General features: G+C 48.0%; 1 protein-coding gene across 1 annotated transcript in view; it reads right to left on the bottom strand.

Annotated features, from left to right (window-relative positions):
* The window catches only part of LOC126252744 (attractin), a 272729-nt gene that overhangs the window by 234150 nt on the left and 23689 nt on the right, over positions 1-14890 (bottom strand). The window contains exon 3 of the mRNA XM_049953646.1: positions 11522-11650. Coding sequence (XP_049809603.1) covers positions 11522-11650 — 129 coding nt within the window. The remainder of the gene's footprint in view (positions 1-11521; positions 11651-14890) is intronic.

Below are 14890 nucleotides of genomic sequence, written 5' to 3'. Positions count from 1 at the left end.
GCAGACGCCACAGTGGTGCACTGGGTCGAGTAAACGTAGCACTGAGGGCGCCACCGAACCATAAACCAGACTCCCATAGTGAAGGCGGGATTGAACAAAGACTCTGTAGAGTTGCAGCAGCGTAGAGCGACCTGCACCCCAGTTGGTGTTGCTCACACAGTGAAAGGCATTGAGGTGTTGCCAGCACTTCCACTTAAGCTCACGAAGGTGAGGTAGCCAAGTAAATCAGGTGTCAAAACCCAGTCCTAAGAATTGGTATGTCTCTACTACAGTGAGTGGATCATCATTAAGGTAAAGTTCTGGTTCCGGATGAACGGTACAATGCCGACAGAAGTGCATGACACATGACTTCGCAGCTAAAAACTGCAAGCCGTCGGCTAGAGCCCATGACTGCACCTTGTGAATGGCTCCCTGTAGGTGCTGTTCTAGAGAACGAGGAGCAATATGAAATGCAGAAGTCATCCACATACAGAGTAGGGGAGACCAACGGCCCTACAGCTGCTGCTAGTCATTAATGGCCACTAAAAATAGAGATACACTCAACATGGAGCCCTGCAGAATACCACTCTCCTGACTATGGGGAGGAACTATGGGAAGCATCAATTTGGACACTGAACGTATGGAGCAACAGGAAGTTTTGGATAAAAATCGGCAGTGGACCCCGGAGACGCTACTCATACAATGTGGCAAGGATTGAAGTCGCCAGGTCATGTTGTATGCTTTACGCAAGTCGAAAAAGACGGCAACCAGGTGTTGGCGTCTGGAAAAGGCTTCTTGGATGGCAGACTCTAAGGATGTAAGATTATCATTGGTAGAGCGACCCTGGCGGAAGCCGCCCTGACATGGAGCCAGTAGGCCAGATGACTCCAGGACCCAACCCAACCGCCAACACACCATACGTTCCAGCAGCTTACGGAGGACATTGGTGAGGCTGATGGGCCGATAGTTACCCACCTCAAGTAGATTTTTACCAGGTTTTAGCACTGGAATGATGGTGTTCTCCAGCCATTGAGATGGAAAGATGCCACTGCACCAGATCTAGTTGAAGATGACAAGGAGATATTGCTTGTAGTCAGACGAAAGATGTTTAATCATCTGACTGTGGATCCGATCCAGCCCAGAAGCTGTGTCGGGGCAATGTGCAAGGGCGCTGAGAAGCTCCCACTCTTGAAAGGGGGCGTTATAGGGTTCACTGTGGCATGTAGTGAACGAGAGGATTTTCCTTTCCGTCCGCCACTTGAGGGTGCGAAAGGCTGGGTGATAGTTCTCCAATGCAGAGGCTGGAGCAAAGTGCTCAGCAATCGCGTCTGCGTCTGTAGAGAGCACACCACTGATGTTAACGACAGGGACACCTGTTGGGGTCTGGTACCCAAAAAGATGTCTGATCTTCGTCCAGACTTGGAAGGTGGCATATGGCACCCAATGGTCAACATGTACCTCCCCTGTTTCTGTCGTTTTATAAGCAGGCGAACGCAAGCACGGAGCTGCTTAAAGGCTATTAGGTGCTCTAGGGAAGGGTGCCGCTCTTATTGCTGTAGAGCTCGTTGACACACTGTAATTGCTTCAGCGACTTCCAGCGATCACCAACAAACTTTCACCGGGGGCACCCTAAAGAACAAGGGATCATGTTTTCCACCGCAGAAATGATCGTTTTAGTCACCTGCTCAACCACGACATTGATGTTACTGTATAGGGGAGATTCAACGGTGACAGCAGAGGTGAATGTTTCCCAGTCTGCCTTGTTTAAAGCCCATCTGGGTACGTGTCCATGGGCATGACACTGGGGGAGTGACAGGAAGATGGGGAACTGGTAACTACCATACAGGTCATCATGTGCTCTCCAGTGGATAGATGGGAGAAGGCCTAGGCTGCAAATTGACAAATCAATGGCCGAGTAACTACCATGAGCCACAATGAAATGTGTGGGGGACCCAGTATACAGGGTGTTACAAAAAGGTATCGCCAAACTTTCAGGAAACATTCCTCACACACAAATAAAGAAAAGATGTTATGTGGACATGTGTCCGGAAACGCTTTATTTCCATGTTAGAGCTCATTTTAGTTTTGTCAGTATGTACTGTACTTCCTCGATTCACCGCCAGTTGACCCAATTGAAGGAAGGTAATGTTGACTTCGGTGCTTATGTTGAGATGCGACTCATTGCTCTACAGTACTAGCATCAAGCACATCAGTACGTAGCATCAACAGGTTAGTCTTCATCACGAACGTGGTTTTGCAGTCAGTGCAATGTTTACAAATGCACAGTTGGATTAGCACGGGGCAATAGCCGTGGCGCGGTACGTTTGTATCGAGACAGATTTCCAGAACGAAGGTGTCCCGACAGGAAGACGTTGAAGCAATTGATCGGCATCTTAGGGAGCATGGAACACTCCAGCCTATGACTCGCGACTGGGGAAGACCTAGAACGACGAGGACACCTGCAATGGACGAGGCAATTCTTCGTGCAGTTGACGATAACCCTAATGTCAGCATCAGAGAAGTTGCTGCTGTACAAGGTAACGTTGACCACGTCACTGTATGGAGAGTGCTACGGGAGAACCAGTTGTTAGCGTGTGCAGGCACTATCAGCAGCTGATTGGCCTCCACGGGTACACTTCTGCGAATGGTTCATCCAACAATGTGTCAATCCTCATTTCAGTGCAAATGTTCTCTTTACGGATGAGGCTTCATTCCAACGTGATCAAATTGTAAATTTTCACAATCAACATGTGTGGGCTGACGAGAATCTGCACGCAATTGTGCAATCACGTCATCAACATAGATTTTCTGTGAACGTTTGGGCAGGCATTGTTGGTGATGTCTTGATTGGGCCCCATGTTCTTCCACCTACGCTCAATGGAGCACGTTATCATGATTTCATACAGGATACTCTACCTAAGCTGCTAGAACATGTGCTTTTACAAGTACGACACAACATGTGGTTCATGCACGATGGAGCTCCTGCACATTTCAGTCGAAGTGTTCGTACGCTTCTCAACAACAGATTCGGTGACCGATGGATTGGTAGAGGCGGACCAATTCCATGGCCTCCATGCTCTCCTGACCTCAACCCTATTGACTTTCATGTATGGGGGCATTTGAAAGCTCTTGTCTACGCAGCCCCGGTACCAAATGTAGAGACTCTTCATGCTCGTATTGTGGACGGCTGTGATACAATACACCATTCTCCAGGGCTGCATCAGGGATTCCATGCGACGGAGGGTGGATGCATGTATCCTCACTAACGGAGGACATTTTGAACATTTCCTGTAACAAAGTGTTTGAAGTGACGCTGGTACGTTCTGTTGCTGTGTGTTTCCATTCCATGATTAATGTGATTTGAAAAAAAGTAATAAAATGAGCTCTAACATGGAAAGTAAGCGTTTCTGGACACATGTCCACATAACATATTTTCTTTCTTTGTGTGTGAGGAATGTTTCCTGAAAGTTTGACCATACCTTTTTGTAACACCCTGTATAAGAGGCAGAGGTCAAGTTAGGACAGTAAATTTTCAGCATCTCTGCCACGGCCAGTAAGCACGGTGCTACTCCACAAGGCATTATGGGCATTAAAATCTCTCAAAAGTAGGAAAGGTTTAGGGAGTTGATCAATCAGCGCAGCCAATTCGTTCAGGGGTAAAGCACCATCTGAAGGGAGATATACATTGAAGACAGTTATTTCCTGTGTCACCCATATCCTGACAGCCACAGCTCCAAGAGGAGTTAGAAGGGGGCACAGGTTCACTACATACTGAGTTCAGGACATAAATGCAAACTCCACTTGACACACTATTATATTCGCTGTGGTTCTTGTAATATCCACTGTAGCCACGAAGGTCAGGGGTCCGCATTGCCAGGAACCAGGTTTCCTGGAGGGCAATGCAGAAGGCAGGTGTAAAGCTTAACAGTTGCCGTAGCTCAGCCAGGTGGTGGAAAAAACCGCCGCAATTCCACTGGAGGATTACGTGATCATGAGACTGGGAAAGCATGAAACACTATGAGGCATTTACGCCTCACGGTCACCTGCCATCACCGACTTATTTCCTGAACAGGCTATATCCTTTTTGTCTGAGGGTCTGGTGAGATCTAGGTCCTCAGTGGATGTCAGAATCTTCACCTCATCCTCAGATGCAGAGCTTGTAGGCAGCAGTGCCACCGCAATTCCCTTGATTCTGGAGTCATCTTTCTGGATTTCTCTCACTGATCCTTGGGTTTCTTTGGCTGGAAGGGCACCACTGATTCTGTCTCTGGGATGGATGATAGTGAAGCCCTACGACCAGCTGCTTTTGGGTACTTCAGCCACTGGCAGGTGTCATCTTTCCCACTAGCAGAAACCTGGTAAGGTAGTGACCCAATGGACTCCTTCCTAGCAAGAGGAGCCAAAGAAGACTTACGCTTCTCCAGCTGAAAAGTGGGGACTGGTGTCCCCAATGGTTGGGGGGACAGTGCTCCCAAGGTAGGTGGGAGCAACAGGGTGGGAAGTCCCCCCACCAGCAAGAGGGCAGGTGTAGTCTCATGACTCTGAAAGCCAACTGGAACTCACAGAACTGATGGGGCTGCAACTGTTCTCTTAGTGGCGGCATAAGAGAAGGTCACAGCCACAGGATGTAGGCCCTCAAATTTCCTCTTAGCCTTAGTGTAAGCTAGTTGGTCCAGCGTCTCGTATTCCACGATTTCCCTTTCGCACTGTAAAACCCTGCAGTCTGGTGAGCAAGGGGAATGATGCTCTCCGTCGTTGACACAGATGGGAGGCGGGGCACATGGAGTATTGGGATGGGATGGACGTCCACAATCTCAACATGTGAAGTACAGCAGGAAGACATATGGCCGAACTTCCAGAACGTAAAGCAGTGCAATGGGGGAGGTATACATGGCTTGACATCACAGCAGTAGACCATCACTTTGACCTTCTCGGGTAATGTGTCACCCTCAAAGGCCAAAATGAAGGCGCCGGTGGCAACTTGATTATCCCTCTGACACCAATGGACATGCTGGACGAAATGATTTGGGTTGGGTTGTTTTGGGGAGGAGACCAGACAGCGAGGTCATCAGTCTCATTGGATTAGGGAGGGATGGGGAAGGAAGTCGGCCGTGCCCTTTGAAAGGAACCTGGACGAAATGAACTCCTTGACGCTCTAAGTTGGGGCACAGCTCGTCATCGAACTGCAAAAGAAAGTCCCTGTGGAATACAATACCCTGGACCATATTTAAGCTCTTATGAGGCGTGATGGTAATGGAAACATCCCCGAGCTTGTAACAAGCGAGTAATGCCCGTGACTGGACAGAGGATGCCTTTTTTATCAAGACTGACCCTGACCGCATTTTGGACAAGCTCTCCACCTACCCAAACTTGTCCTCTAAATGCTCTATAAAAAAGTGAGGCTTCATCGAGACAAAGGACTCCCCATCAGCTCTCATACATACAAGGTACCAGGGCAAATAAGGTTCACTGCCATCCTTAGCCTGGTGTTTTTCCCATGGTGTGGCCACGGAAGGGAATGGTTTAAGATCATACTTCCTTGCACTGTACTGAGACTTGGAAAGCTTAGAGACTACTGGCGTTTGATCACCAGCAAGTGATGACATGGTACGCTTCATTGTGCGTCATCCGCCCTGATGCCACCCACTTCGACCAGGGGCCCTCCCCACGGGCGCTACCCAGCTGCAGGAAAGGCCACCTGGCAGGATAGCCATTGCCGGAGTCCCAATGCCCCAGGCTGATGGGCAGCTACTCCTTGGCATACGTGGAGAGTTAACAGTGCAGCCATCAGGAGAGCGATCCCTGTGGAGTCAGCGGGCTACAACCAACATGGTACATGGCGGCCCCACCATAATGGACTGGCTACCGCGCTGGATATGAGGTGCAAAGAATTCCATGGTCAATGTCGGTGCAGAAAACGACACTGCATAGTGGGTAGAGAAAAACGCAGCCAGGAAGGTGTTCTCGCCCAAGAGATGGAGGATGAGTGGGACTGCAATGCCTCGATGAGAAATTGGGCTAAAGATCTCAATGCAAAATGGACACAATGCACCATGTAACATGCCCTTCCTGATTTGACTCGCTCTATGGGAAAATTTTGAAAAATGGAGGTCAAACCCTACAGGGGACCATCGCATAAAGACCGAAAGGTGTGAGACTCCTTTTAGTCACCTCTTACGACAGGCAGGAATACCTTGGGCCTATTCTAACCTCCAGGCCTGCAGGGGAGGGGGGGGGGGGAAGGGGGGGTTATAAAAAACAAGCAGGGGAAAACCAGGATGGAATAATGACTATATTATGAATACAATGGATTGTAAGACGATAGATTAAAAAATCTACTCACCAAGAGGTGGCAGGGGAACACACATATGAAAGGATTTAACTTTTACAAGCTTTCAGAGTCAGTGCCTCCTTCTTCTGGCAGATGAGTTGAAGGGGGGAAGAGGGGTGAAGGAAAAGGACTGGAGAGGATTAGCGAAAGGATGCATTTTAAAAATGTCACCCAGAACCTCGGATCAGGGGAGATTTACCTGACAGGATGAGAATAAAAGACTGACTCAGTATCTATCCATTTACATTATATTACCAATAACTGAATATTTTTGTTGAAAACACTGGATTGCTCCTCAATATATAGTGGAGATGCTGAATCACATACAGGCACAACAAAAAAACTGTCAAAAATGTTAGCTTTTGGCCAAAAAGACCTCCTTCCAAACTAGACAACATACACAGACACACACACTAATGCAAATGCGACACACACACACATGACCCCTGTCTCCAGCTGCCAAGGCCAAACAGAGAAAAGGGTAATGTGTGCAAGTTGTTTTTACGACAGTGTGCCTGTGTACATTGTCTAATTTGGAAAAAGGTCTTTCTGGCCGACAGTCTTTTTGTTGTGTCAATCTACGACTCAACATCTCAGCTATATGATGAGTAGAAATCTATCCTTTTCATAATATTAAAATGACTTGTCTTGCCCTTGTCTACATACACAAAGTAATTTACCAACCATAAAATGATTTCTTGTGGGCTTGATTGCACAAGGTCAGGGTCTAGTTTCTTGGAAAAGGCAATATCTGGTCATGAAACAAAGACTATAAAGACTATTTCTACCACAGGAACTGTCCCTCTCATACTTTTGAATGAAAACAATGGAAACAATCTATTTTGACACAATAAGGTAATTGCCTAGATTAAAAAATCTACTCACCAAGCAGTGGCAGAACACACACATACAAGATTATAATTAGGCATGCTTTTGGAGGCAATGGCTCCTCCTTCTGGCAGAAGGGTTGAAGGGGAAAAAAGAGGGATGAAGAGAGAGGACTGGAGAGGTCTAGGAAAAAGAGGTAGATCTCGGGAGAGTCCCCAGAATCGCAGGTCAGGGGAGATTTGCTGGACGGGATGAGAAGGAAAGCCTGGCTCCGAAAGCTTGCCTAATTATAATCTTTTATGTGTGTGTTCTGCTGCCGCTTGGTGGATAGATTTTTTTTATCTATCCAATTACCCTATATGTATCACAATACTCCAAAAGTTATTCAACTGACAAATGACTCAGATGTGAATGGAAAGTGTTAATAAAAATGTTTAAAAGAAAGGCAAAGCTGGTAATTCAAAACTTCAATGAACTGCATATGCATATGTCAGAAGCCATAAATTACAATGAGTAGCCATTACCAGTACTAATCTGATGTGCACAAACTGCTAGGATTTCACCACAGACCTGGGGTGGAAACTTTCAAAACTTTGTGGAACAAGCAAGAACTCAAAAAAGCACATAAAACGAAAATGAGTATTCGGGTCTGATGTCCAACTGATGCTAACAGCAACTGAGGTTGAAAATGTCAATTGATCAATAAGTGAGCACTCCGTGACAATCAAAGAAAGTTACGTTTTAGTGGTGTACAGCTAGGTGAAGCCCCTTTTAGATAGAACAATGATACATAAATCACAATACTTTTCTTACAAGGCCCATCCACATCATCCGTACTGACAAATCCCTTGCAAGCACACCATTTTTAAAAGCACTAAACCATTCCTTACTAAAAGAAGATTCATCAGCGAAGCTGAAAATGATAATCCGCCTATTTTTCCCTTCAAAATAGACTACTTACTTTTTACTAGTGCATCATTTGGACAAGTGTACAGTGTTTAATTTTGCTTATTACTGTGAAAGCTGTTCTGAAATGGTACAGCGCTTACCATTTAGAACCAGTTTTAATATTTTACATACACCTGACAGTAAAAGAAAGTGATAGTGACTGAAATTTGCCTTGTTCGTCAAGTTACACAGTAGCCAATCACATTACAGAATGCACAGTACTGCTCACAGAAGTAAAGTATGAGGGAGTCGTGGCACGAACCAAGTACCCTCTAACCACACAAGAAAATCTTAGTGTCATTCCTAGGATTTCAGATGTAGAAATGGTACTTGAAGTTGTGAAGTCAAGGACAGAACAACAGTTACAAAAACATAAATATCACAACACTTAATATAGTGATTTTGTACTTGGGTCAGTGGACTGATAAGCAACTCTGCAACAGCAGAATTCAGATTGAATTCCACTTCTACATCTACATCAATACTTCACAATCTACCTGACACTGTGTGGCAGAGGGTACTTCTGGTACCACTGACTAATCCCCCCCCCTCCCCACCCCCTTTCCCTGTCCCACTAACAAATGGTGCATGGGAAGAATGATTTTCAGTAAGCCTCTGTATTAACTCTACTGCCTCAAATTTTCTCATTCTGATCATTTTGTGAGATGTATGTAGGACAACTCTTTCCAGAAAGTACTCACTTGAAATTTCAACAGTACTCCATGATATACAATGCCTTTCTTGCAGCATCTGCCACTGGGGTTTGTTGAGCTTCTCTGTGACACACTAACATGGACTACACAATCCCGTGATGAAATGTGCTTCTCTTCACTGGACTTTCTCTATCTCTTGTCAGTCCTGCCTGGTAGAGGTCCTAAGTTGATGAACAGTACTTGAAAATCTGGCAAACAAGGGCCTCGCAAGCCATTTCCTTAGTGAATTAATTATATTTTCTTATGATTCTACCTATAAATCTCTGTCTGGCATCTGCTTTTTCTATTGTTAAGGTCATTCCTTATCGATACTCCTAGACACATTACAGTAGTTTCTCTTTCTGGCAATTTGTCACCAATAGTGTAGTTGTACAGTTGTGGATTTCTTTTCCTACGAATGCACAATATGTCACTTTTATTTATATTCAGGGTTGACTGCCAGTCCCTGCATCATTCATCAATGCTTTGCAAATTGTTACTGTATTCTGGTGTTGCTACCTTCTGATCATCACCTGTGAACAGCCTTGAAGAGCACCTTAGAATCTCACAGGTCTCTCATCTGTCCCCATGCCTTTCCACTACAAAGGGACTATAGTAGCTTTTCTATTCTGCGATCATTTATCTAAATATCTGTCATTTCAAAGTTCATACAATGACCAAAAAAGAGAGATCATATTATGCTCTCCCACAGCGAAACAATTTCAGACAACTAAATTCAGTATTTCAGACTTGTGTCTGTCATTTTCATTTTGGTGCCATTGTGGTCACCATGTGACTCCTAGCAAATATTATTTACTTTACTGCATTCATTGTTTTTATCTATAAAAATATTAAAATTAATAGGATAAACAGTGCACAGTTCTTGATAACATTTTTTCAGCCTTAAAAGGGCACAGCATGCAGTTTCTTTATCACTTAATGCCCTGTCCAAAAGTCTTCCCCTTCAGTGAGCATCTGTATTCCGCATGAAAGAGAGTCTATGAGGTGAATAATGAATCTCTCATTTCCTGCCACCCCCTCCAAGGCAGCTATGGTAATGTACCAAAAGTCAATGGTAGTTCTTGGTACATGGTTGGACTTATTTTCTCGCAGTTCCATTCCATTTCTGCCCACACATATTCAAAGGGGCTTAGGTCTGGTGCAGGTCAGGTGAGAAAATAAATCTCATTCTGTTCTAAAAATCAGTCTAGCACCATTGTCGTCTCCAAAGAGTGATCCTGTTAGAAACAGAGGAATCTTTCTAGATACAGTTGTCGCACTGATGGGATCACAATATTACCTATGATACGAGTATACTGGGCAGCATCAAGCTGGCCATCTATCCTCGGAAGCAACTCAAGTCTACGGGAACACATCCACCCCCAAACTGCCAGTTGCATGGCCACTCACACATATATTCAGGATAAAAACTAGATATATTTTAGATTGAAACAAACATTGTGCAGCCTACATACTCTTACTAGTCCACCATTTGATGTAAAAAATACAAATTCCATCTGAAAATATTACATTTCACCAGTTGTGATAGGTATTTTTCTCAGAAAACGGTCATCACAGAACTTTCTCTTGATGACCACACATTTCCTTTCTAGTCCAGTCTCCCAAAGGCAGGCCTGAAATGCGCCAAACAAACTGGAAAAAGTGCTAATACGTCTAACTACATCACATTCAGAAATGGATTTTGCTGCGATATGTTTACAACTTCATTATCCAGAACCGGTATTGTTACACACCAACATCTAGTTTCTACATGCCTGCTGGATTCTCCAGTACCATAATATTGTGTTATCCATCATTTCACAGTTTTAGACAGGACCAGTTTTGCATAATATTTCACACTGTACTTTCCCTTCAGCAAGTTCTGAATATAATCTGCAAAAATGGGATGCTGTATTTAATTCGTGACAGTAGTGTACCACACTTCAATACTGGATGTAATTTTCTGCCATCACTTTTAGTGCAATCAAGTGTACAATTACCTACTTACTAAAATGGAAAAGAGAGAAGGATGATGTGCTAAAATAGTAAACACAGGTTGCGCTCAGCAACACCACGTAAACACAGGAAAGTTATTTTTTGATGATGAAACTAGCCGATTATGAAATTACAGTGAATGAAATTAAATCTTTTGTATAAGTTTATAAACATATATCTAAAAACAACGGTGATGTGACTTACCAAATGAAAGTGTTGGCAGGTCGATAGACACAAACACAAACATACACACAAAATTCAAGCTTTCGCAACAAATTGTTGCCTCATCAGACCCGTCCTTTTTTCCCCCTAAGGTAAGTCTTCCCGCTCCCGGGATGGAATGACTCCTTACCCTCTCCCTTAAAACCCACATCCTTTCGTCTTTCCCTCTCCTTCCCTCTTTCCTGATGAGGCAACAGTTTGTTGCGAAAGCTTGAATTTTGTGTGTATGTTTGTGTTCTGTTTTTTTTTTTTTTTGTGTCTATCGACCTGCCAGCGCTTTCGTTTGGTAAGTCACATCATCTTTGTTTTTAGATATATTTTTCCCATGTGGAATGTTTCCCTCTATTATATTAGTTTATAAACATAGATTCACAAAAGAGCTTTCACAATAATCAAAATAACCATGAAGCAAATATTTGTCGTATCATTCTCCCGGTGACAGTAATCCTGATCAGACTTTAAACAACTGATTGTGTAAAACTACTGCATCATGAAAAATATTACAATTGGAAGTAGTTTATCTTACCTGTAGGAAATATTGAATCCTGTCATGTTGTACGCAACATCACTGTAAAAATGCAATAAAGCTGAACCAGACTTTGCTACCACTTCTGGAATTTTTCTGATGGTATAACCATCTTTGTACATAAGACCACTGAAACAGAATTACACAATTCATGTTAACATTTTCAGTCAAGAAACTCTTACAAATAATTAGGATATATAGCTTACAAATAATTAGGATACACAGCTGTCATTATATGAACAATTATCTAAGTTTCCCCTCAAGATTTTGCCCCTCCTGTATAATCTGTCTTTAATTTTAATCAAATAAATGAAGAATTTTAATGTTCACATTTAGAGGCAGCAGATCAGTCATTTCTCAGGTCACACAGTTTCAGTACTAGTTAGCATGTAATTCTCATTATTATTCTGAGTAATGGATTTTCTGACTGGTTTCATGTGGCCCACCATGAATTCCTCTTCTGTGCCAATATTTTCATCTTCAGGGTAGCACTTGCAACCTACGTCCTAAATTATTTGCTAGGTGTATTCTAATCTCTGTTGTTCCATACAGTTTTCACCCTCTACAACTACCTCTATACTATGGAAGTTATTCCCTGATGTCTTAAATCTGTTCTCCTTGTCAGTGCTTTCCATATACTCTTTCCTCACCGATTCTGTGGAGACCCTCCTCATTCCTTACATTACCAGTACACCTAATTTTTAACTTTTGTCTCTAGCTTTTGTCTGCAGCACTGGTGCTCTTCTGTCCCAACAATTTTTCCACAGCCCATGTTTCGCTACCAGAGGGGGGGGGGGAGAGAGAGGGGGGGGAGAGAGGGGGGAGAGGGGGGGAGAGAGGGGGGAGAGAGGGGGGGAGAGAGGGGGGAGAGAGGGGGGGAGAGAGGGGGAGGGAGGGGGAGAGAGGGGGAGAGAGGGGAGAGAGGGGAGAGAGGGGAGAGGGGGGAGAGAGGGGGGAGAGGGTGGAGAGAGGGGGAGAGGGGGGGGGAGAGGGAGGGGGAGAGGGAGGGGGGGAGAGAGGGGGGAGAGAGGGGGGAGAGTGGGGGGAGAGTGGGGGGAGAGAGATGGGGGGGAGAGAGATGGAGGGAGAGATGGGGGGGAGAGAGATGGGGGGAGAGAGATGGGGGGAGAGAGATGGGGGGAGAGAGAGATGGGGGAGAGAGAGATGGGGGGAGAGAGATGGGGGGGAGAGATGGGGGGGAGAGAGATGGGGGGAGAGAGATGGGGGGGAGAGAGATGGGGGGGAGAGAGATGGGGGGGAGAGAGATGGGGGGGAGAGAGATGGGGAGAGAGATGGGGGGAGAGAGATGGGGGGGAGAGAGATGGGGGGAGAGAGAGATGGGGGGGAGAGAGAGATGGGGGGGAGAGAGAGATGGGGGGGAGAGAGAGATGGGGGGGAGAGAGAGATGGGGGGGAGAGAGAGATGGGGGGGAGAGAGAGATGGGGGGGAGAGAGAGATGGGGGGGAGAGAGAGATGGGGGGGAGAGAGAGATGGGGGGGAGAGAGAGATGGGGGGGAGAGAGAGATGGGGGGGGAGAGAGATGGGGGGGGAGAGAGATGGGGGGAGAGAGAGATGGGGGGAGAGAGAGATGGGGGAGAGAGAGATGGGGGGAGAGAGAGATGGGGGGAGAGAGAGATGGGGGGGAGAGAGATGGGGGAGAGAGATGGGGGGGAGAGAGAGATGGGGGGGAGAGAGAGATGGGGGGAGAGAGAGATGGGGGGGAGAGAGAGATGGGGGGGGAGAGATGGGGGGAGAGAGATGGGGGGGGAGAGAGAGATGGGGGGGAGAGAGAGATGGGGGGGAGAGAGAGATGGGGGGGAGAGAGAGATGGGGGGGAGAGAGAGATGGGGGGAGAGAGAGATGGGGGGGAGAGAGAGATGGGGGGAGAGAGAGATGGGGGGGAGAGAGAGATGGGGGGAGAGAGAGATGGGGGGGAGAGAGATGGGGGGAGAGAGAGATGGGGGGGAGAGAGAGATGGGGGGGAGAGAGAGATGGGGGGGAGAGAGAGATGGGGGGGAGAGAGAGATGGGGGGAGAGAGAGATGGGGGGAGAGAGAGATGGGGGGGAGAGAGAGATGGGGGGGAGAGAGAGATGGGGGGGAGAGAGATGGGGGGAGAGAGAGATGGGGGGGAGAGAGAGATGGGGGGGAGAGAGAGATGGGGGGGAGAGAGAGATGGGGGGGAGAGAGAGATGGGGGGGAGAGAGAGATGGGGGGAGAGAGAGATGGGGGGAGGAGATGGGGGGGAGAGAGATGGGGGGAGAGAGAGATGGGGGGGAGAGAGAGATGGGGGGGAGAGAGAGATGGGGGGGAGAGAGAGATGGGGGGGAGAGAGAGATGGGGGGGAGAGAGAGATGGGGGGAGAGAGAGATGGGGGGGAGAGAGATGGGGGGAGAGAGAGATGGGGGGAGAGAGAGATGGGGGGAGAGAGAGATGGGGGGGAGAGAGAGATGGGGGGAGAGAGAGATGGGGGGAGAGAGAGATGGGGGGAGAGGAGAGAGGGGGGAGAGGGGAGAGGGGGAGAGGGAGAGGGGGAGAGGGGGAGAGGGGGAGGGGGAGGAGAGGGGGGAGAGGGGCAGAGGGCGAGAGGGGGCAGAGGGCGAGAGGGGGAGAGGGGGGTGGAGAGGGGAGAGGGGGGTGGTGAGGAGGGTGGAGGGGTTGGAGGGGGGTGGAGTGGGGGGGTGGAGAGGGGGGGGGAGTGGGGGGGGGAGAGGGGGGTGGAGAGGGGGGGTGGAGAGGGGTGGGAGAGAGGGGTGGAGAGGGGGGGTGGAGAGGGGGTGGAGGGGGGGTGGAGAGGGGGGGTGGAGAGGGGGGGTGGAGAGGGGGGTGGAGAGGGGGGGGTGTGGAGGGGGGGTGGAGAGGGGGGTGGAGAGGGGGGTGGAGTGGGGGGGGGGAGAGGGGGGGTGGAGAGGGGGGTGGAGAGGGGGGGTGGTGAGGGGGTGGGGAGTGGGGGGGGGTGAGGGGGGGGGGAGAGGGGGGGAGGAGTGGGGGGGTGGAGAGGGGGGGGGTGAGAGGGGGGGGTGTGGAGGGGGGTGTGGAGGAGGGGTGGAGTGGGTGGGTGGAGTGGGAGGGGGGAGAGGGAGGGTGTGGAGGGAGGGGGGAGAGGGAGGGTGGTGAGGGTGGGGGGTGTGGGTGGGGGGTGTGGGAGGGGGAGTGGGTGGGGGGTGTGGGAGGGAGTGGGAGGGGGGTGAGGGAGGGAGAGGGTGGGTGGTGTGGGTGGGAGAGGGTGGGGGGTGTGGGAGGGAGTGGGAGGGTGGAGTGGGAGGGTGAGGGAGTGGGGGTGGATTTTTTTCTAAGGATACTGGGATTGGGATTGATTATGTTGTGTTTTCTCGTGTAGGGGGGTTTGGGGTTATGTTTGGAGGGGGTGG

The sequence above is a fragment of the Schistocerca nitens genome, chromosome 4, assembly GCF_023898315.1.
Source record: "Schistocerca nitens isolate TAMUIC-IGC-003100 chromosome 4, iqSchNite1.1, whole genome shotgun sequence".
NCBI lineage: Eukaryota > Metazoa > Arthropoda > Insecta > Orthoptera > Acrididae > Schistocerca > Schistocerca nitens.
The sequence above is the reverse complement of the archived record's forward strand: the minus strand, read 5'-3'. Positions and strand labels throughout refer to the sequence as shown.